The following is a 20,551-nucleotide window of genomic DNA, read 5'->3' as shown; positions in this document are numbered from 1 at the left end:
CTCATTAAATTTTCTCCTGTGCTACGAGAACCAAATGTCAGCTGGGTTTGCAGAACCCAGTTATCTTCCCTCCCCACCTCCCCGCGCTCCCCCGCCGGCTCCTCCTGCCTGCACACGCCTGCACATGGATGCACAGGCATGCACACCCCAAAACTGCTTCCCTGTGCTCTCTGCACTCCTCCTTCTCCTCTCTCTGCTTTCCACAGCATCTCTTGCTTCTCTCCTGCACCCCAAATCCTCCCTCCCACGGATCATCCCCGTCTGTTCCATGTCCACATGTCTCTCGACAGGCAAACTCTTTGTGGAATACTTTCCAAGCGCCACATAAGTCCTGATTCGACATTTTTTGCTTTGAATGGCTGCTGTCAACACAAATCTCTGGCAGAGACTGTAACGGAGCCTGATTGCTCAGCAAGTATTTTGATAAGTGAGCTGGCTGTGTGTCTGTAATTACGGGAGAAAACCGTAAATCTTTTGGATATTGTTCACACAGATGTGGCGTGAAGGGAAGGGGGGGAAGCAGTAAAATGTGTTAAAAGCATAATTAATGTCATTGTTGTTGGGGATGATTTGATTTAAGGCTGACTTTGACTCATGGAGGGATTCGTAGGGCGCTGGTGGATGTGTTTGAGCAGGTTGGGATGGGGTGGCAGAGGAGAGGCCATGGTGGTGGAGAGGTGACAGCACTGTGGAGGTGCTGTGGGTGTCCCACGGGTGCACCACGAGTGACCTGTGCTCCTCCTGGAGCCAGGCAGCAGCAGCATGGAACGTGGGCTGGGTAGAATGGCCCTGGCACCGGGATGAGCTGGTGATCCCCAGGGATACAGGTGCTCCCTGCAGCTGTGTCTGCTCAGGGAGAAGGTGAGGAGCACTCAGAGCTGCCCCTGTCCCTGTTAGTGAGCATCCAAAGGAGGGCTGTGGAGATGGTGGAGAGTCTGGAGGAGGAGCCTGGTGAGGAGCAGCTGGGGGCACTTGGTTTGTTCAGTGTGGAAAAGAGGAGACTGAGGGGAGCCCTCATCCCAACCCACAGCATCCTCAGGAGGGGCAGTGCAGGGGCAGCTCCAATCTCTGCTCTCTGTGAGCGGGGACAGCACCCAGGGAATGGCTGGAGCTGTGTCAGGGAGGTTTAGGTTGGGTATCAGGAGAAAGTTCTCCCCCAGAGGGTGCTGGACACTGCCCAGGCTCCCCAGGGGATGTCACAGCCCCGAGGCTGCCAGAGCTCCGGGAGCACTTGGACACTGCTCTCAGGGACAGCCTGGGGTTGTTGGGCTGTCTGTGCAGGGCCAGGGGTTGGACTCCTGGATCCTTGTGCTCCCTTCCAGCTCGGGATATTTTGTGGTTCCGTGATCCTGCTGCAGCACTGCCGGTGCCACTAAAGGATGGCCAATGACGCCAGCTAGTGGTGGCACTTATAAATAAATATATTTATTTAATTAATATATATAAAGTGCATATGTAGTGGGTGAGGGTATGGAGTGATCAGTGTGCCAGGGCAGGGACACACTATTTCCCAGGGGAGCTGCCTGCAGCACAGCCCCAGAGTGTGCAGTGCCCTCAGGTCCTGTTTAGAACCACATGTCCCTCGTCACCCATCTGTGCTGCTGGCCAGTGTCAGGTCCCACCTGTCCCAGTGGAAGATGTGATCCATGGAGCAAGGGACCACACCCCAATATCTCACATGTGGAGGCAGAGCCAGCCCCACAACTGAGGATGGCGTTTCCCAGGGGATGGGCAGTGTGGCATTAGCTCAGTGTAGTTATTCCAGCCAGGAATTTGGCGTCTGCGCTGCCCTGGCTGTTGGGAAGGTTTGTTCTTCCCTTCCCAAAGCTCTGCTCCCACCATTTCATCCCAGGCTGGCAGCTCCAAACAGGGAACAGCACACGGAGGCATCACCCAGCTGTATTTCGCCAGCAGGGCTGCAGCTCATGGGAAGGAAAATGCTGACCTGAGGAAAATCCCTGGTGCTTTATCACTCAGACCCGTTTTTCCCATATTATTTCTCATCTTGGAGGCAGGAGGAGTTGCTGGTGTGGATCAAGCAGAGCCTGTTCCAGCATTTATCTCCATGGAGGCAGCTCACAGGCTGGCACAGAGCCTCCTGCCAGCACCCCCAGGGCTGGGGAGCACAGGGGGGATCCCAGCAGCCCCCAGAGAGCAGGGTTTAATTATCCATATCCTTATCTCCACTCACATAGTTATGGGTGTTATTAATGGCTGTGGGAGCATCCAGGCTGGCTGGGGCTGTGCTGCATCACTGCCATCCCACACCCTTGGTGGGGAACCAGCCTGGGGGATGCTGAGCTGAGTGAGAGACCTCAGGAGCTGAAGGATGCCCTGAGCATCCCCAGGAGGGTCCCAGCTGGAGCCAATTCCCTCTTTCAGTGACAAAGCTGACAGCACTCAGCATCTGCCTCTGGATGCTCACGGTCAGAATCCTGGCACAAACCTCTTATTCCATCCATTCATTTGTGATGTCCAGCAGAAAGAAGGGATAATGATCCCTGTGGAGAACGCTCCAGGGGCTTTTGGTCTGGCAGTCACTAATCCAGGGGGGGAGCTCTGGGGTGTGATGGTGTGGGATGGCAGGGCAGCAGTGGAGCAGACAGACTCCCCAGATCCCATTTGGAGGAGCACGTGCCCTGGCATTTCTTGTTTGCAAGGAGCATCCACTTTGCCACGGACCAAATCTTGCATCTTCTGGGCAGGTTCACCCAAAGTCATCTGGTGCTTTGTTTGACCCCCAGATCCCATGACATGGCCTCTTTCACCCCTCTTCCATCTCAGCCAGGAGCTTGCCAAGCAGCAGAGCTGCTCTGTGTCCCGTTCTGAGTGGAGGCAGCCAGTTGTTGGAATTTTTTTCCACCACCCACCCTTATTATCTTTTACCCTTGGATGCCTGCCACGTGCCGTATGGTAGCATGCCCAACTCCATCCCACTTCCCTGTTTGCCTAACTTTTTGACCCTGGAGAATTCAGATCTATTTTCTTTACTCTTCTTTTCCATGAAAAAACCCCCAACAACAACAACAACAAAAAAAAATCCCCCAAACCTACATTAACCTGGCTCAATAGGAGGCATTTTCTTGAACTTATTAAAAAATCCAGACTTGTAAATTAATTTGTTCATGTTGTACAATGGCAGTGCAGATGGACTCATTAGCATGCACACAACAAATAATTATAGATGAATTTTTAGCTGGCCTGCTTAATGGGCTTGCTGGGTTAATTATGTCAATGTATAATTACATCAGCCCTGGGAGACATAATGGCACACCCCGCTGAGCAGACACTAGCTAATGATGGTGTAATGCTGACAGAGGGAAGACGGACGGCTCCGGATGCACCTGCTTACCTCGGCACAAACCTCCATTGTCTGTGCCCAAACCGGCCCTGCCGGAGCCACCGTGCCCTGGGAGGTGATGTCCCCGTGCCCCCAGCCTGTCCCTCCGTGCCTCGGGGCTGGCAGTGAAAGGCAGGGATGTTCCTGTGGCACCTGGAATGGCAGGATGTCCCCATGGCTCCTAGAAAGGCAGGACCTGGCGTGTCCCCACTGCTCCTAGAAAGGCAGGACCTGGCGTATCCCCATGGCTCCTAGAATGGCAGGACCTGGCATGTCCCCACGGCTCCTAGAAAGGCAGGACTCAGGGATGTCCCCATGGCACCTGGAATGGCAGGATGCCCACATGGCTGCTAGAAAAGCAGGACTTGGCTTGTCCCTCTGGCTCCTAGAAAGGCAGGACTCAGGAGGTGTCCCCATGGCACCTGGAAGGGAAGGACCTGGCGTGTCCCCGTGGCTTTGGGAAAGGCAGGACCCGGGGTGTCCCCACGGCACCGGGAGGTGGGAGAGGGCCTGTGGAGGGCCATCCCTGCTGCTCACCGCCCATCCCACATCCCGCAGACCCCGCTCCTGTGCTGGAGGCTGCCCGGAGCCTGGAGGATCGGCTGCAGCAGCTCCAGCGCCTCGAGCCCGAGCCGCCGCCCCTGAAGGATCTCAGCCGGCCCTGGAAGAAGCACCCGGAGCTCGGCAGCACCAAAGGTACCAAAGGTGGCAGCCCGTGGTGCCGCCTCTGAGCATCCCTGGGATGCAGGGCGGGTCGCAGGGCCAGGAGCTGCCCCCTGGCCACCGCTGCTGTCCCCTCCGCAGCCGTGTGTGTGACTGTGTCCCCCCGCAGAGCGCAGGGAGGGGAAGTCGCCGGCAGCCGAGCCCCCGCTCCCCGGCCTCGACGGCAAAGCGCCCGGCACAGAGACCCCGCTGCAGAGAAATGAGGCAGACAAGCAAAAGTACGTGAGAGCCGGGAGTGGGGCGGTTTTGGGGCGCTGTGAGGACGCGTGGCTCTGTCCCTGCTCCTGCACGGGGGTGTCTGTCCATCCCCCTTCTCCTTCCCTTTGCTGTCCGGTTGGGAGTGGTCACATCACGCTCTGAAAGCTGACAGCAGGCTCTCCCAGTGTCTGTCTGTCTGTCTGTCCATCCCCAGTCCCAGGTGGTTTTGGGGAAGCAGCAGGCACAGCTGGGACAGGTCCCTCCTGTTGTCCCCTTCCACGGTAGCCATGGCAAATGGCTTTGCTGGGACCTGGGTTGAATCCAGGTCGCTGTGTGAACCTCATTCGATGACCTTTTAATTCGGAGGCTCTGGTGCCTTCATTGTTATTCCTTAACACGCTGCACCGGGGAAACAAATGAAGAATCTTTAAACCCTAAATTGCAGATCTCTGCGAGTAAGTTCCTGGCAAGTGGAGGCTATAAATAATGCAGAATAACTTTCCCCTGATTGCTTCCCCCTCCTCCAGTTAATTACAGGTGGGGGTGGGCTGCCATGCCCCCCTCAGAGGGGTTTCAGCCTCAGGGATCAGGGTTTTCAACCCAAAGTAAATTTTTTTGCTTGGGGCAATAAACCTTAAACACGTTACCCCTTAACATTGAGGGGTAACACAGCTTGGACACATCCTGGTATCCACTGGTGGTTCTTCCCTGGCTTCAGTGAGTGATGGGGTAGAGGAGGGGACTCTGTGAGGGGTCTCTGTGTGATTTTGGGGGGCTGTGGGGTGGGCACGGCCGTGGTGCCCCCGGTACATCCCTGGTGCCCGTCTCTCGCAGGGGCCTGCAGGAAGCTCAGGTCACCTTGGCCGCTCGGCTGGGGGAGGCAGAGGAGAAGATCAAAGTGCTCCACGCAGGTAGTGGGGCCGGGACAGGGGCTGCTGACCATGCAGGGCCAAGCCCCCACCCCACAGCTCACCCTCCTCTTCCTCTTGCCAGCGCTGAAGGCCACCCAGACGGAGCTGCTGGAGCTGCGCTGTAAATACGACGAGGAAGCGGCGTCCAAGTAAGTTCCCAGCAGGGCTGGGTTGTGCTCAAAGCTGAGCTGAGCCACTTCTGTCAGCACTGGGACATCTCCATGGTGCTACTTGAGGAGATGAGATACTTCAAGCCACTGCAGGAACATCCTGAGCTGTGTTGTCACCAAAACTGCGGGAAAAACAGAAACTCTGTAACAACATCTTTAAAGTGTTGGCAAGCCAAGGCATTCTTTTATTCTGGCCAGGATGTGCAACAGAAATTGTTTCATCCACTCATGCCCAGGTTGTGCAGGGAAAATCATTCAATCACACCTGGTTTCATACCAGACCTTTCATGTATTTGTACATAAAAACCCCACAGAAATTCTCATTCGTTGGTCTCAAATGACACAATCCTTAGTTTTCCATCTCCTATTCGTTATCAATCCCTTCACCTTCGATGCTAATTGGGTCCTCATCCTTGGGTTCTCTTATCAATCTTTCCCCAGACCAGGTGTCTCTGACCCACCAGGGGGGAAATGTGTGTTAATGTTCCCTTATCTCTTGTTTATCTCCTGGCTACTCCCAATTCTTCCCCAGGAGTCTTTTGAAAAGAAACTTCAGTTCTCCTCCCACTTCAGTTCTCCTCCCACTGGGCAAAGGTGAACGAGCCCCTGGTTAAAGTTACCAAAAAATTTGGAAAGTTGTATCATTCCACCAGCACCATCCTTATCCCTCAGCCTCCTGCCCGTGTTCTGGGCTGCGTCTGTGCCCCCACACCCTCTGACACCTCTCGTTTTCTGTCTCAGGGCAGATGAAGTCGCCATGATCATGACCAACCTTGAAAAAGCCAACCAGGTGAGCCAGAGCTGACTTGGCAGGAGCTGCTGGGGTTGGCTCTGCAGAACCTGGAGTGCAGATGCACCCTGAGCATCTGTGTGTCCTGGATGTCTGTCCCCAAAACTGATAAGGGGTTGACAGGCACCAGGATTGGGATTCCCTGTAAAAGAGAGCTCAGGTTTCCTCCCACTGGTGGCACCCCCTGTCCCATGTGTGGGGTCAGGGGTGTGTTTGGGTTTCTGCCAGGCCCCATTTGGGTGCTGGAGCTGGCACTTGTCCCCTCCAGCCTCTCACGGGTGTTTTAGGAGCCCACCGTTGTAATCTCTCTTGGTCTTATCCACTCCTCTTAATTAGTTTTTTTTAATTCTGAAAATGTAGGTACAAATAAATGCATGTGGATAATAAAAGAAGTCTAAAGAACAATTTGTGTAAATAAAACCATCCTTTTGGGTGGAAAAAAATGATATTCTGGAGATGGTCTGCAGCCAGTGCTGAAGGATTGGGGTCAGGAACTGTGTTAGGACATGGGGACCTTAAATCCATGGGGGTAGCTTAAACATCTGTGCTGGGCTTAGGATGCTGGAGGTGGGAGTGGGGTGCTGAGGAGAGGCACAGACTGGGGCAGATCCTGGACCCTGTGTGGGGTGGGATGAGCTGCAGTGCCTGGTGTGATTCCTGCTCTGTTCTCTTGCAGCGGGCGGAGGCGGCGCAGAGGGAAGTGGAGAGTTTGCGGGAGCAGCTGGCGGCCGTCAACAGCTCCCTGCGCCTGGCCTGCTGCTCCCCGACAGGCACCACGGGGGTGAGGGCATCCCTGGGGCCAGGAGCATCCCTCGGGGCCAGGGACAGCCCTGGGGCCAGGGACAGCCCTGGGCCAGGAGCATCTGTCACAGCCAGGAGCATCCCAGTGCACTTGGGAGCACCCTGCTGATGCGGGAGCACCTTTTTGTGTTTGGGAGCAAGCCCAAAATGCCTGAGGAGTGTTTCCACCCTGAGGTGGTGGAACTGGTTGTGCCCTTCAGCCTCCCACGGAGAAGCATACATGCACCCCCACAGCACTGAAATGCACCTGGGAGACCTTTAAGGGCAGAAGGAAGGTCTGTCCCTCCCCAGGGCTCTGTCACCAGTGTCCCAAATGCACTGAGCTGAGTCCTGGGCTCACCTGCTTCCTATGGGGACATGTCCAATGGGGAGGGTGGCCCTTGTCCCCACCTTGGGTGGCCGGGAGCTGACAGTGTCCCCTCTCCCAGCAGGACAAAGTGAACTATTCCATGTGCTCAGGGTCGAGGTTGGAGGCAGCTCTGGCTGCCAAGGACCGGGAGATCCTGCGGCTCCTGAAGGATGTCCAGCACCTCCAGAGCTCGCTGCAGGAGCTGGAGGAGTCCTCTGCCACCCAGATCGCCGAGCTGGAGGGGCAGCTGGCCGCCAAGAACGAGGCCATCGAGGTGCGCCCGCGGGGGCTTGGGACGTGCCGGGGATGGGGGACAAGGGTCCGGCCGTGCCGTGTGGCCACCAGGAGCTGGCTGCAAGGAGTCCCCTCCTCTGCTCCACAGAAGCTGGAGGAGAAGCTGCAGGCACAGGCTGACTACGAGGAGATCAAAACGGAGCTGAGGTATGGCTTGACCGGCGCCCATGGCTGCCCTGCCGGCGTCACGGCCCCCGTGGAGCGCTCCCACAGCCGTGACACGGCCACAGCCACCGTGTCACCCCCTTGTCTCCCTCCCAGCATCCTGAAGGCGATGAAGGTGGCCTCTGCTGGCTGCAGCCTGCCCCAGGCAAGTGCCGTGGCGCGTCCCGAGGCGCTGGCCGGGCTGTGCCAGCCCTGCCGACGGTGCCTCCGCCGCCTGTCCCCATCTCGGCTTGGCTCCTTGCAGAGCATCTCCAAGGCGGAGGAGGCCCTGCTGCTGGGGAAGGAGGCTTTCTACCCCTCCCAGAAGTACCTGCTGGAGAAGCCCAGCCTGCTGGCTAGCACTGGTAGGGACCTTAGATTCTGTGGCATCCTGCGGGGAATATCCATGGGAATGTGGGTGGCCTGACTGCGGTGGGGTGGGATGTCACCTGGGGAAACTGAGGCAGGAGCTGTTTGGCTGCAGGGCTGTGCCTGAGCCGTGGCCAGGGGGACTCTAGTGTGTCTCCCTCTCTCTCCTTCATCTCTAGAGGAGGATCACTCCGAAGACGAGTCAGGGAAGGATCCACTGGGCATGGAGCAGCCGTACCCATCCCCCCACCACGCCCCGGCCGATGACCCCGCGTCCCCCACTCCCCTCCCGCCGCTGCCTGGCCCCGCCGTGGCCCCTGACGGTCCCCGGACTTTCTCGCTGTCCCCCTTCCCGGGGGGTGAGCGGCTTCCAGGGGACCCCAAGGCCCCCCACCTCCCGCTGCCCAGCTACAAGAGCGAGAGCAGCAGCGGGGCACCGCCCTTCCCCTCCTCCTTCTTCGGGGCCAAAAGCAGCACCGTGCACCCCGTCCCCGTGCCGGCCACCAGCGCCACCAGCCCGCCCGGAGAGCCCTCTGAGGGCAGCACCGGCAGCTCCACCGAGGAGGAGCAGCTGGACACGGCAGAAATCGCCTTCCAGGTGAAGGAGCAGCTGCTGAAGCACAACATTGGGCAGAGGGTCTTCGGGCACTACGTGCTGGGGCTGTCCCAGGGCTCTGTCAGCGAGATCCTGGCGCGGCCCAAGCCCTGGCACAAGCTGACGGTGAAGGGCAAGGAGCCGTTCATCAAGATGAAGCAGTTCCTCTCCGACGAGCAGAACGTGCTGGCCCTGAGGACTATCCAGGTGCGCCAGAGAGGTGAGTGGTTGGGGTGGCCCTGGCCAATGGGTCCTGTCCCCCTCCCAGTGCACCCCAGTTCACCCTGGCAGCACCCTGGGGTGCCCCATGCCGTGGCAGGGACGCTCCTGATGTGCTGGGTGCTGGTCCCACCAGTGGCACCCCAGGATTTTCCTGCTGGAATGGAGCTGGCTGCCGGGTGGGATGAGCTCTACCAAACGGCAGCAATTAACAACAACCCAGGGCTGTGGAACTGCATCCCCGGACATGCTTTACTCATTTATTCTGACAAGTGCCATTTAATTATTCATTAGGCTGTTCTGTGCTGTATGAATCAATGTGCTCGGGAATATTTCATTAAAATAATGAAGTTTTAGTGCTGCGGAACCTTGGCGCGGCGCTGGCACCGCCGGGGAATGGTGACTCCCATCTTTGGGGACAGTGGCTGCTGGCCACATCTCAGCAGTGGCAGCTGGTCACTCGAGTCCCCATGGAGGCACCAGGACTGGACAATGCACACCCATGGTCCATGCAGCTGCTGGTTTCAGCCTGGAGGGCTCTGATTTATCCCCTGGATCTGATCCATCATTAACGCTTCTCTTACACAGCCAGGAGGGCACAGTGCCAGGGATGGGGACATGCTCTCTGTGCCCATGTCTCTGCTCCTGGTGGGGAGAGGGTGCCCTTGGTTGGGATGAGCAAGGTGGTGGGAGATGCCATGCCAGAGGCAGGAGCTGGCAGCCAGGGCTACCAGGGCTCCCTGTGCTCCGGTAGCGACTAATCAGGAGTGACATTTGTCTTCAAACCAGCATCCCTAAAAATAACCGAACATGAGGAGCAGTAAATACTTCCTGACATACAAGTGGAGCTTGTAAAACCAGCGCTGGTGACAAAGCTGTTATCCTGCCTCTTTGATCAGGTAGCATCACGCCCCGGATCAGGACACCAGAGACAGGATCCGACGATGCCATCAAAAGCATCCTGGAGCAGGCAAAAAAGGAGATTGAGTCTCAGAAGGGAGGTATGTGCTGCCATGGGGGTGGCTCCCGGGGTGGCCAAGTCCCTGCTCTGTCCTGTGGCAGCAGCACCCAAGGAGTTGCCAGTGGCTGGGTGCTCTGTGGCTGTGGGTCCCATCCCAAAAATTGGCTTTTTTGAGGGTGCTTCGCCCAATGACATCCATGGAGAATTTAAGGGCATGTTGGAAGCAAATGCGATGTGGGATGGAAGAGTCCTGGTGCAGCAGAGTTCAGATCTGGGCTTTCAGAAACTTTGGATGCACTTTTTCCTCCCCCCTGCCCCAAACCAGATGATTAAATGAGTATTCAGGATCCATCTGGCACGAGGAATCATTAAAGCAGCTGCTCTCACAGTCAATTACAAGAAATGAAATACATTAAAACAGGTAGTCTGCTGAGAAAGCAGAATCCCAGAGAATTAAATTAGACGGGAACGGTGGAAAAACAGGCAGGGAAAACAAACATGTTTGTCTATCGCATTGTTGGTAATGAGATTTATTTTGCAATCATCAAAAAAAGGGTTGGCTTTGAGTTGGAGCTGTTGAAGCTTTTGCTTTGTGGATGCTGCTGGTCCAGATCAGACTAAACCACACTTTGAGTTGTGGCCACACACTTAACGACGTGTGCTGCTCCTTGGGGCTACCCTCACCCCTTTTCTCTGCAGGGGAGCCCAAAACACCATCAGCATCACAGGCAGTGGCCAACGGGGCAGGCAGCAGCAGCTCAGAGGACGCCATCAAGAGCATCCTGGAGCAGGCGCGGCGGGAGATGCAGGCGCAGCAGCAGGCGCTGCTGGACATGGAGTCGGGGGCCAGCGGGCGCGGGGGGGACGCGGCGCCGGCCGAGCGCTCCACGCTGGCCACCGTCAGCCAGAACATCGCCCCCGCCTACGTCAAGCAGGAGGAGGGCAGTGGGGCCAGCCCTGGCCCGCCGCAGACGCCCCTGGCCGTGCTCTCCCCCGCCGCCTTCGTCCAGAGCATCATCCGGAAGGTGAAGTCGGAGATCGGCGACGCCGGCTCCTACTTCGACCAGCACTGGGCGTCGGAGCGGAGCCTGCTCAGCCGGCCCTACACCTCCGTGTCGCCTTCGCTGTCCTCCTCCTCCTCCAGCTACTCCAGCATGGCCAACGGCCGGGGCTGGCCGCGGGGTGAGCCCGGCGAGGGCGGCACCAACGAGGACGAGCTGCAGCCGGCGGATGAGGAGCCCCAGCGGCTGTCGGAGATGAAGGCGGAGGGAGCCGGCGCGGAGCCGGCAGCTGGTGGGCGTCTGTCCTACTACCCCACGTACGTGCCACGGACCCTGAAGCCGACGGTGCCGCCGCTGACGCCAGAGCAGTATGAGATGTACATGTACAGGGAGGTAGACACGCTGGAGCTGACCCGGCAGGTCAAGGAGAAGTTGGCCAAGAACGGCATCTGCCAAAGGATCTTCGGAGAGAAGGTACCAGCCTGGAGGAGGGGGGTCTGGTATCCTCTCTGCTCCGTGACCCACAGCCTGGGGCTCATTGGTGGCCTTCACCAGCTCTTCCTTTTCCCTGGTCTGTTTCCCCTTGGAGGACTCTGAGTCCTCAGATCTGACCCAAGCCCAGTCCCCCAGTGGCCACCACTAATTGGTCAGTTGCAATTCCCATCAAGAATGCCCAGTCCCCTAAACAGAGCCCTGTGGGGACCAGCCTCCCACCCCGCTGGCTATCCCAGGGGAACCCACCATCAGCACCCATGGCAGGGGACAGAGGCTCTAGGCATGCTGTGGGGCAGTGGGTGGCATCCTGCTCATCCTCCCCCGACACGGGAGTGGAGGGCAGGTGGCTTCCCAGCACTGGGGCAGTGGGCCCACCTTCGGTGGGTGACACCTGCGTGGTGCCTAGGTGCTGGGACTGTCCCAGGGCAGTGTGAGTGACATGCTGTCGCGGCCCAAACCGTGGAGCAAGCTGACACAGAAGGGTCGGGAGCCCTTCATCCGCATGCAGCTCTGGCTGACAGACCAGCTGGGCCAGGGGATCAGCCAGCAGCCCACACCATCCCAGGGTAAGTGACATCACTGTCCCCGTGGTCTCCATGTGCCATCAGTGTCCCCACCACTTCTGTGTCCATCTCCTGCATCCCAGTGAGTTTGTCCTGTTCCCACCCCAGCACTGGGAAGAGATATCCCTGCCAACTCCAATACCAACACCCAGATGAAAGGGAAGCCCCTTTCATCCCCAACCCCCTTCATTTAAAACAAAAATAAAAGGAAAGCCACATCAAAAGTCTTGCGCTTTGTGCCTGACATAAAGCAGTAACTGGATTTTTTGTGTTATATTAGTGGCATTTTCTCTCTTTAATTATTCCACCACCACCATCTCCCGCTTTGTACCCACTGGAGAAACTTGGCTGGTATCCCTCTTCTCTAAAGGACAAAGCCACAGGCATCCCCCAAATGCCTTTCCTGCTCCCTGCCCTGTCCCCTCCCACTGACCCCTCTGCCCTGGTGTCACACAGCCAGCCCAACAGAACCCCAGCCGTCCCCCTCGCCGCCCCCCAGCCCCACCGAGCACGAGAAGGGCTGCCAGGAGCCCCTCACCCTGGCCTTGGAGAGCAGCAAGGAGAACCAGCAGCCCGAGAGCCGCTCGACGCCTGCGCTGGGCGGGAAGGCGTATCCCAACAGCCAGGGCCCCATGGGCATCCAGGAGATCGTGGCCATGTCCCCCGAGCTGGACACCTACTCCATCACCAAGAAGGTCAAGGAGGTCCTGACAGACAACAATTTAGGTGCGGACCCTCTCTCTGCCCAGGTTTTTGGGAGCTGCTGGTGAGACCGCATGGATCCAGCACCCCAATTCCTGTAGATGCAACCCCCCCCTCCCAGACCTTGTTCTGTGGGTGCTCATGGGAATTTCAGGAGGATGCTGGCTGGGAAATGGGGTGCACCTGCTCTGCAGGGGGACTGCAGCGCCTCTCCCACTGCTCTACCCCGCTAACCACCTCTGCTTCTCCTCCGCCAGGCCAGCGGCTGTTTGGGGAGAGCATCCTGGGCCTGACGCAGGGCTCGGTGTCCGATCTCCTCTCCAGGCCCAAGCCGTGGCACAAGCTGAGCCTGAAGGGGAGGGAGCCCTTCGTCCGGATGCAGCTCTGGCTCAACGACCCCCACAACGTGGAGAAGCTGCGTGACATGAAGAAGCTGGAGAAGAAGGGTGAGGGACGGGGTGGCACGGCCCCGCTGGGTGACGGGGGGGGTCCAGGGCTGGGGGGCGAGCGGTGCCAGCTGGGTGTCCTCTCCTGCAGCCTACCTGAAGCGCCGGTACGGGCTGATGAGCGCTGGCTCGGACAGCGAGTCCCCCAGCGCCCGCTCCGAGTGCGCCAGCCCCAGCGCGCCACCGCAGGACCTCAGCCTGCTCCAGATCAAGAAACCGCGGGTGGTGTTGGCACCAGAGGAGAAGGAAGCTCTAAAGAAAGCCTACCAGCTGGAGCCATATCCCTCTCAGCAGACCATTGAGCTGCTCTCCTTCCAGCTCAACCTCAAGACCAACACCGTCATCAACTGGTTCCACAACTACAGGTACGGGCACTCTTGGGCTTTGGGGGTGCTGCACGGAGGGGGTGCCACTGTTCCCCTTCCAGCCTTCCCCATCACTCTTCCCTAGATCAGAAGTGCAGACACACTGGAGGTCCCCATGTTGGTGGGTGGTGTTGGCTACCTCAGCCAAGTCACGTTGAGCATCTAAAGTGGTTTCCATGCTCACATCCACCTGCTCACCCCAGAGCAGGATCCCTGTGAAGGGGGAGAGCCTTATGGAGCACGGAATCCATCCCCACAGCAGCCCAGCCCTGGGGAGCAGCACAGCTTCCATCCCTCGGTGACATTGCAGTGGACAATTTGTCCACTGGCTGGAGACGTGGCATGGGGCTATGGGTGGTTGTTGCCACCCCTCCGTGGTTGTGTCCCGCAGGTCACGGATGCGCCGAGAGATGCTGGTGGAGGGCGCGCAGGACAACGACACGGACCCGGAGCAGAGCGGCGGGACGGCCATCCCCGGGCGCCGGGCCCCCCACAGCCCCGATTCGGACACCGAGGATCACAAACCCGTGTTCGTGGGGGGCGAGCCCCCCTGTGCCGCCGTGCCCGTGAAGGTGAAGGAGGAGCAGGGGGATCCGGGCGGCTGGAGCCGCCGGCGGGACTCACGCAGCCCGGCCGGAGCGGCCGAAGGGACCGGACCTCCCCAGGAGGAGCGGGGGGCAGCCCCCCACGCCGCCGCCCCCAGCGCCGGCAGCCTCCCGCGGCGGGGAGGCCGCGCCGGTGCCACCGCTGGGGGACCCCCACCACCACCACCACCGCACCCCGACAGCTCCCAGTCCTCGGCGGGGTCGTCCCGCTGCAGCTTGGTGGTGTCCCCAACGTCGCCCTCGGCAGCTTCCTCGCCCGGCCTCACCGGCTCAGCCTCACCGGGACCATCCTCTGCCGGGCCGGTCTCGCCGGCGCTTCCACCGGCTCCCGGCCCCCGGCTCAGCACCAGCGTGCAGCGGCGCCACGAGAAGATGGCCAACCTGAACAACATCATCCACCGCCTGGAGCGGGCTGCCAACCGCGAGGAGGCCCTCGAGTGGGAGTTCTGAGCCCCCCGACACCCTAAATATATATATACACCCCCACACATATATATATATTTTGATAAATGCAGTGCGCACCGAGAGGTGACGAGTGGCCGGCGCCACGGAAGAGGAGCGCCCGTGAAAAAGAGGGGACCCCTCTCTATGAATCCGCCCCACCCCTCTGGCTTTGTTTTAAATGTGAAAAACTGGGAACAATTTTAGAAAAGAAAAACAAAAAAATCAAAAAATATTTATAGACCTCTTTTAGATATTTTAATAAAAGGATACTTTGGAATTTATTAACAGCTTAAGCTGCTTTGATATTAAAGATAGCTATAAAATCAAGATGATGTAGCAGTCGTGTCATTAAATGTACACTGAAGTCTTGTAGTTTGCCACTGGATGAGATTAAAAACAAATAAACAAAAAAACAAAAAGAAAAAAAAAGAAAACCAACCCACAGAAAAGACTTTTTGAGCAAAGCCATCAAGAAGCACTATGAGACTGACCAAATTTAAGAAACTTTTGCAGTTTCCACCCCTGTCTGTAAGACACTGCATCGCTTCTGCCCCAGCCAGAGACTGCGTCCTAGTCCCTGAAGACTCTAAAGCCCCCGACGCCATCGAGTATGTATTTAGTTCTGGTGGTTTATGTTTTTGGAAGCCTTTGTAACACAGAATGTCCCGTGCGGTTGTATATGTTGTAGAAATGTCTGCAATAGCCTTCTGGAACAAGATGTAGCATGGTCCCAACGCCGTCCCTCGCGCTTCCTCCAGCCGGCGGCCGGCAGCAGCTCCCATCTGCCGTGGTGCAGCTCGTGCCAGCTCCCAAAGGAGGAGAGAAAATGAGGCAAAAGCAAAGAAAGCAACCTGAGTCAGCTTGGGATTTTGGGAGTGGGGTGGGAAAATGTCCCTGGGTGTGATGCTTGAGGATGGTACCAGCTCGCTGGGGATGGGCATCCATGGCATCCCGGTTCCCCGTGCGTTCAGGAAAGACAAAGATGGAGCCTCCGAGCTTTGGCTCTGGGCAGCAGTGCTTAAGGCGAGCACCCAAAAATTGTGAGCCATCCACTCCCAGGCTGAGCCCTGCTTGGGGCTGCTCCAGCATCACAGCCCAGCACTTTTTTAGGGAGAGCACCTGGGCAGGAAGAGCATCCCCTTCCCACAGCCATGTCCCAGGTAGTGGATGTCAGTGATGCCAGAATGAGCTCTGGGATGTCACACCAGGCTCCTGCCTAAATTGGGCAAGCTCATCCCTGAGTTGGGCAAAGCACCACCAAGCTTTGGCTTTTCAGGGCTGATCCTGTGCAGACAGAGGAGCTCAGTGGTGGCACCATCCCGGTGTGCTCCATGTCACCTCCCTGACCCTACCACATCCAGCTGGCCTCTGCTAACAAAATGCCTTTAAATGATGTGGAATGTCCCACCCTGGGCTGCTCTGCCCTGTCCCCTGCCCACACAGTGTCAACCATCGCCCACCAAGGCCCTGCCAGGCTCCCTTTGACTGATTTTCCACTGTAGATGTTTTTAACAGAATAAAAGGTATTTTTGTACTCGGGTGGTAGTGGACGAGCAATGCTGGGTGAGGGCACAGCTCTCCTTGCCTGCCTCTCCTGCCCTGAGGAGCCCCAGGGTGCCCATGGCTGCTCTGCCATGGTGCTGTGGAAGGTGGAGTTGTGACCACTGACTGCCTTCTCCGTTGTGTGCTAGAGGGAGCTTTAGTGGAACGGGATTTGAGGAAGCACTTAGGATAGTCCTGAGCACGGCAACCCTGTTGTATGAAAGCCAGCGGGACACACCGGTCACGTTTTTGTTAGGCTCATGTTCTGTACTTCAAAAGTTTCTATGAGATCGATGAACTTTGTTTAACAATTTTGGAAGGAACAAGTTCTGTAAAGAGCCACTAAATACAGAAGTTGGATACGACTCTGGCCTCGGGGTGTGTTTTGTCTGGAGGTGATGGAATGGGAGCCCCTCTCACACTTGCCCAGTGTTTGCACCCTCGGAAGTCACAGCTTTTCTTTGGGATTGTGGCAAGAGCTCTCATTATCCCAGGGACTGGGGGATAAAAAAAAGAAGGTGTTAAATGGGGTTAGTGCAGCTCAGGGTGTGATCCTGTCCCATGAAATTCCTGTGCTCATCCCTGCTGCAGGTTTGCTCCTGCTCCTGGGGTAGCTCAGCATCCTCCAGCGTGAGTTTCAGCTTGGTTTATCATAAAATCATCGTTTCCTGGAATGGTTTGTGTTTGAAGAGACCTTAAGGATCATCTCACTCCAACCCCCTGCCATGGCAGGGACACCTTCCACTAGACCAGGTTGCCCAAAGCCCTGTCCAACCTGGCACTGCCAGTGGCACTGTGCCCCAGCACGGCTCTTGTTTGGAGCCAACCATCGCTGGGCAAGTCAGCAGCTTCTGACACGAGGCAGGGCTGTTTGTGGCTGATGAATTAATAAATCCATATGTTGCATATCTATTTGAGCTTGTTTGTCAGCTAATGTGTTGGGAAGGACTTTTTTTTTATGGATATCTGAACGTCTGGAGAAGCTGTGCCAGCTGCCATGGAAACCAGAATCTTCCCCTGCGGCCAAGGATGGAGCCACGAGAACCATCTGGGTGCTCCGGGTGCAGCTGCACCCTGGCTGCCCTTGGCACTGCTCCAAATGCCGAATTCCACAGGAGGATGCTGTGCCTGGCCAGGAGCAGGCTTCATGCTCTGCAGGGCTCACGGTGAGCAGGTGACCCTGGCTGCCTTTGTGCCTCGGTTTCCCCAAGAAGTGATTGCCCAACCTCTGCCAGACCCGGTGTTAAAGAGAAGCTGGAGACATTCATGCAGGTGGGATGTGTGGGCAGGGACATGGGGATGTGCTGGCCCTTTCACAAGGACAGAGTCCTTGGTCCCTGTGTAGCATCAACAAGGGGACAGATATTTTGTCCTGGTTAAGAGACCAGGACATGGGATCACATGGGATCACCCTGGCACTGGGTGTCCTGATGTTCCCAGGGTTACCCCATCCCATCTCACTCCATCCCTACAGGCAGAAATGGGGCTCCAGGGCACTGCAAGGCCCTGGCATTGGCCATGTCCCCTTCAGGTGACACAGTCCCTGACCAGCCCCACAGACATGGTGGGGACAAAAGGAAGATTAAAAAAAAAGCATAAATTCCCACCTGGACACCTCTCCCCAGGGGCTTAGGGGCACAAACAAGGACTGTGGATGGGAGGGAAGTTCTGAAACTACTTTTATTATAGAAAAATCTTGTGCCCGTTCCAAGGGAGCAAAGGGAGCTGGAACCACCCAGCCCTAAGCCAGGGCACCCTGACTGCTCCCCCCTGCTCCAGGGTGGGTCAGCCCGCCTCTGGGCCAGCAGCTCGAGTTTCTGATGTGGAAATAAGATAGAAACACAGGCATGAGACACCAGCTTTGCTCTGGTTTGGCACATGAATCATTCCTCACGCTCTGCTGCTGACACACACGTTCCCATTTGCCACCACGAGCGATGCTTCCCCTTAGTGAGCTGGCACGGGCATGATGTGCTGTCCCAAAATACCCACCAGCAAAGCAGAGCCTGCAGCTGCTGAACTCCCCCAGGCTCTGACCTCCCCATATTCACCATCCAGGCTGCAAGCAGCAATTGCTCCCTGTGAAATGCCCGGGGCTGGGTGTCACCAGCTCCCTGGAGCGTGCGGAGCTGCTGCTGCCATTAAGGAAGGGCTGCACTCACTGATATTTTCATTTCAAACCACATCCTGCTGGAGCAGAGGGATCTGGCAGAGCTCAGCCGACCTCAGCCTTGTGCTGGGCCAGGAGGGGAAGTCAGTGGCAGGCTCTCCACTGTGGAACGCCCACGGGAGCTCAGGCGGGCGAGATCCCATCACAATCCTCCTCCAGAAGTTGTCAAGGCGTGATCCCACTGCAAGAGCACACGGAGGCCCCAACAGAGCCAGAGCAGAGGTCGATTTCCAGGAGGCCTCAGACAGTGAGTGGTTTGTAGTTTGCTTGTGCTGAGTGGAGCTCCCCAAACCCACATGGGGGCATGGCTGGAGGGTACCCATATGGTGCCCATTTCACCATCACAGAGCAGCACTGGTGTCCCTTGGTGCCCAGCCCTCGCTGGCACCACCAGCAGGTGTCCATCACCACCACAGCCCGGTCTGCACATCCCGGGGTGAGGAGAGGACGGGGCCATCACCACGGATGGCCACCTCCACCCTGCCCCAGCTCCTGGCAGGTTCCCAGGGCTCAGCCACCGCTCAGGGCTGGGGAGGGCCACCCCGTTTCTGCTGCCACTCCTGCCGGAGCCGGGCCACCTCCCGGCTGTACTGCTCGTGGAGCCGGCAGAAGGTGGACGGGCTCTCTGCCGCGGCCGCCCCGGCGCTCGCCGCCCCGCCGTTCGACACCCGCCTGCGCGGCGGCAGCGGCGGCGGCCGCGGCGTCCCCTCCTCATCGTGCTCACCGCAGCCCGAGGTGCCGGCTGGCCGGTCCGCCCCCAGCACGTTGTTCCACACCGCACAGCCGTTCTCCTTCGGCACGACGGCGGGCAGAGCCGGCAGCCGCTCCCGGGACTGCTCCAGCGCCGACAGCTTTGGCTTCCATGTGCCGGGAGCGTCCTGGGAGCCCCCACATCCTCCGGCCGGCCCCCGGCTCATCTCCTGCAGCTGCTTCTCCAGCTCCCGCACCACCAGCCGCATGTAGTCAAAGCTGGCTCGGGACAGCGACTTCACCCACGACTCCATGGCCGCCTGGCTCTCCGCCGCCAGCACGTAGGTGCGGGACTTGCTGCCGCCAAAGCGGATGGCGAAGGTGAAGTTCTCGGCCGAATCGCAGAGCTCCACATTGCAGCCCTCCAGCACGATGACGCCCACGGGCTCCCGGCTGTCCCGCTCCTCGAAGTAGAAGAGCATGTTGCCCTTGAGCACGAACCAGCGGCGGTGATAGGCCGTGTGCCGCTCGCCGCGCTTGTAGAGGAAGCCGGCGTTGTCGGCCGGGGAGTCGCAGGTGGCATAGAAGGCCAAGCTCCGCTCGTTCAGCTTCATGGCTCCGCGCCCTGCGGGGACAGAGGGTGCTCAGCGCTGCGCCTTAATTGCACGGAAACGAACCATCGTCTTTTTGTTCGTGCTGGCAGCAGCCCTGGCGCCCAGGAAATGGAGCTACTGAATAAACAACCCCGGGATAGTCGGGATAAGCCCGCTCCCAGATAAGGTGCTGAGTCCGGCGGATGCCGGGTGGGCTCTGCCTGCCCAAGGCTCCCCGGGGACGAGGTTCACCCCCCCACCACCACCCCAGCAGAGTGTTTTCCCACGGAGGAGACCCAGGCAGGGCCTGTCCCGGTGCCTCACGTCACCTGGCGCAGGTGACCTTCCCGCCGGCGCCGCGTTTTCCGTGTCGCGCCGCTCCTCCCCGCGGCGCGCAGGGAAGGTTTTGGCCGGCGCCGTGGATCTGGCTGCCGCTCCAGAGAGCCGTGGCCATGAACCCTGTCACCCGGGCAAGGCCACCGCTCCTCTTGTCCCCTAATCGCTGGTGGCCTCGCCGTGCCAGACTTTGCACTCACCTGGACTCTACCTCCGGTCCGCGGCGGTCACCAGCATCGACGACACGCGCGCGGCCCTGGTGGCCGTGAGCGCGCTGGATCCGGGCTCGGATGGTGCGAGGGGGCTTCGGGGCACGGCTCCCGCACGGTCACCTTTGTCCTCGGCTCCCACCGCTCCGGCCCGCCCGGCCCCGCGGGCGGAGCGCTGCTCCCGCCCGCCTCCGCCACCGCCACCGCCCATCCCCGCGGCCGCGGCCCGGAGGGAGGAGCTGGGAAAGCGCTCCGGAGCTCGGCCCCGGGGCAGGCAGCTCCTGGCTCGGCCCAAAACCTGCCGCAGGTCACGGCTCCGGGCACCGGGACTGAGGGCCAGGCAGCAGCGGGGAGAGCGAGCGGGGAATGGGGGAGAGGTGGGGACACGCACTGGAGGACGCAGGGGATATGCACATTCCGGGATGAATGTGTGGATTTACTCAGGGATGCGCACGTGTGGGAAACGCAGGAGTTTATTCCTGAAGGTGGCTGCACAACGTTGGATTTTTGATCATATTTTGGAGGG

At 58.6% G+C, this 20,551-nt stretch overlaps 2 protein-coding genes across 2 annotated transcripts in view; one reads left to right on the top strand and one right to left on the bottom strand.

Moving 5' to 3' along the window:
• Positions 1 to 15,235, top strand: part of CUX2 (cut like homeobox 2) — a gene marked incomplete at its 5' end in the record, with an annotated part of 61,042 nt that extends 45,807 nt beyond the window's left edge. The window contains 17 exons of the mRNA XM_084217238.1: positions 3,899 to 4,036; positions 4,173 to 4,281; positions 5,096 to 5,172; positions 5,255 to 5,321; positions 6,084 to 6,132; positions 6,809 to 6,913; positions 7,365 to 7,556; positions 7,665 to 7,723; positions 7,838 to 8,085; positions 8,269 to 8,908; positions 9,807 to 9,904; positions 10,564 to 11,339; positions 11,767 to 11,926; positions 12,380 to 12,649; positions 12,883 to 13,071; positions 13,163 to 13,436; positions 13,828 to 15,235. Coding sequence (XP_084073364.1) covers positions 3,899 to 4,036; positions 4,173 to 4,281; positions 5,096 to 5,172; positions 5,255 to 5,321; positions 6,084 to 6,132; positions 6,809 to 6,913; positions 7,365 to 7,556; positions 7,665 to 7,723; positions 7,838 to 8,085; positions 8,269 to 8,908; positions 9,807 to 9,904; positions 10,564 to 11,339; positions 11,767 to 11,926; positions 12,380 to 12,649; positions 12,883 to 13,071; positions 13,163 to 13,436; positions 13,828 to 14,491 — 4,115 coding nt within the window. The 3' untranslated portion in view covers positions 14,492 to 15,235. The remainder of the gene's footprint in view (positions 1 to 3,898; positions 4,037 to 4,172; positions 4,282 to 5,095; positions 5,173 to 5,254; positions 5,322 to 6,083; positions 6,133 to 6,808; positions 6,914 to 7,364; positions 7,557 to 7,664; positions 7,724 to 7,837; positions 8,086 to 8,268; positions 8,909 to 9,806; positions 9,905 to 10,563; positions 11,340 to 11,766; positions 11,927 to 12,379; positions 12,650 to 12,882; positions 13,072 to 13,162; positions 13,437 to 13,827) is intronic.
• Positions 15,236 to 17,822: 2,587 nt separating this feature from the next.
• PHETA1 (PH domain containing endocytic trafficking adaptor 1) lies at positions 17,823 to 20,155 on the bottom strand. The gene is made up of 2 exons (XM_084217017.1): positions 20,017 to 20,155; positions 17,823 to 19,512 (listed from the first exon to the last, which is right to left on the bottom strand). Exon 2 carries the CDS (start codon positions 19,499 to 19,501, stop codon positions 18,719 to 18,721), a length of 783 nt encoding a protein of 260 aa, XP_084073143.1. The 5' UTR covers positions 19,502 to 19,512; positions 20,017 to 20,155; the 3' UTR covers positions 17,823 to 18,718.
• Between the last annotated feature and the right edge of the window lie 396 nt (positions 20,156 to 20,551).

The sequence above is a fragment of the Fringilla coelebs genome, assembly GCF_963513975.1.
Source record: "Fringilla coelebs genome assembly, chromosome: 17".
NCBI lineage: Eukaryota > Metazoa > Chordata > Aves > Passeriformes > Fringillidae > Fringilla > Fringilla coelebs.
Note: the sequence above shows the minus strand (reverse complement) of the source record. Positions and strands in the feature narration are given on the sequence as shown.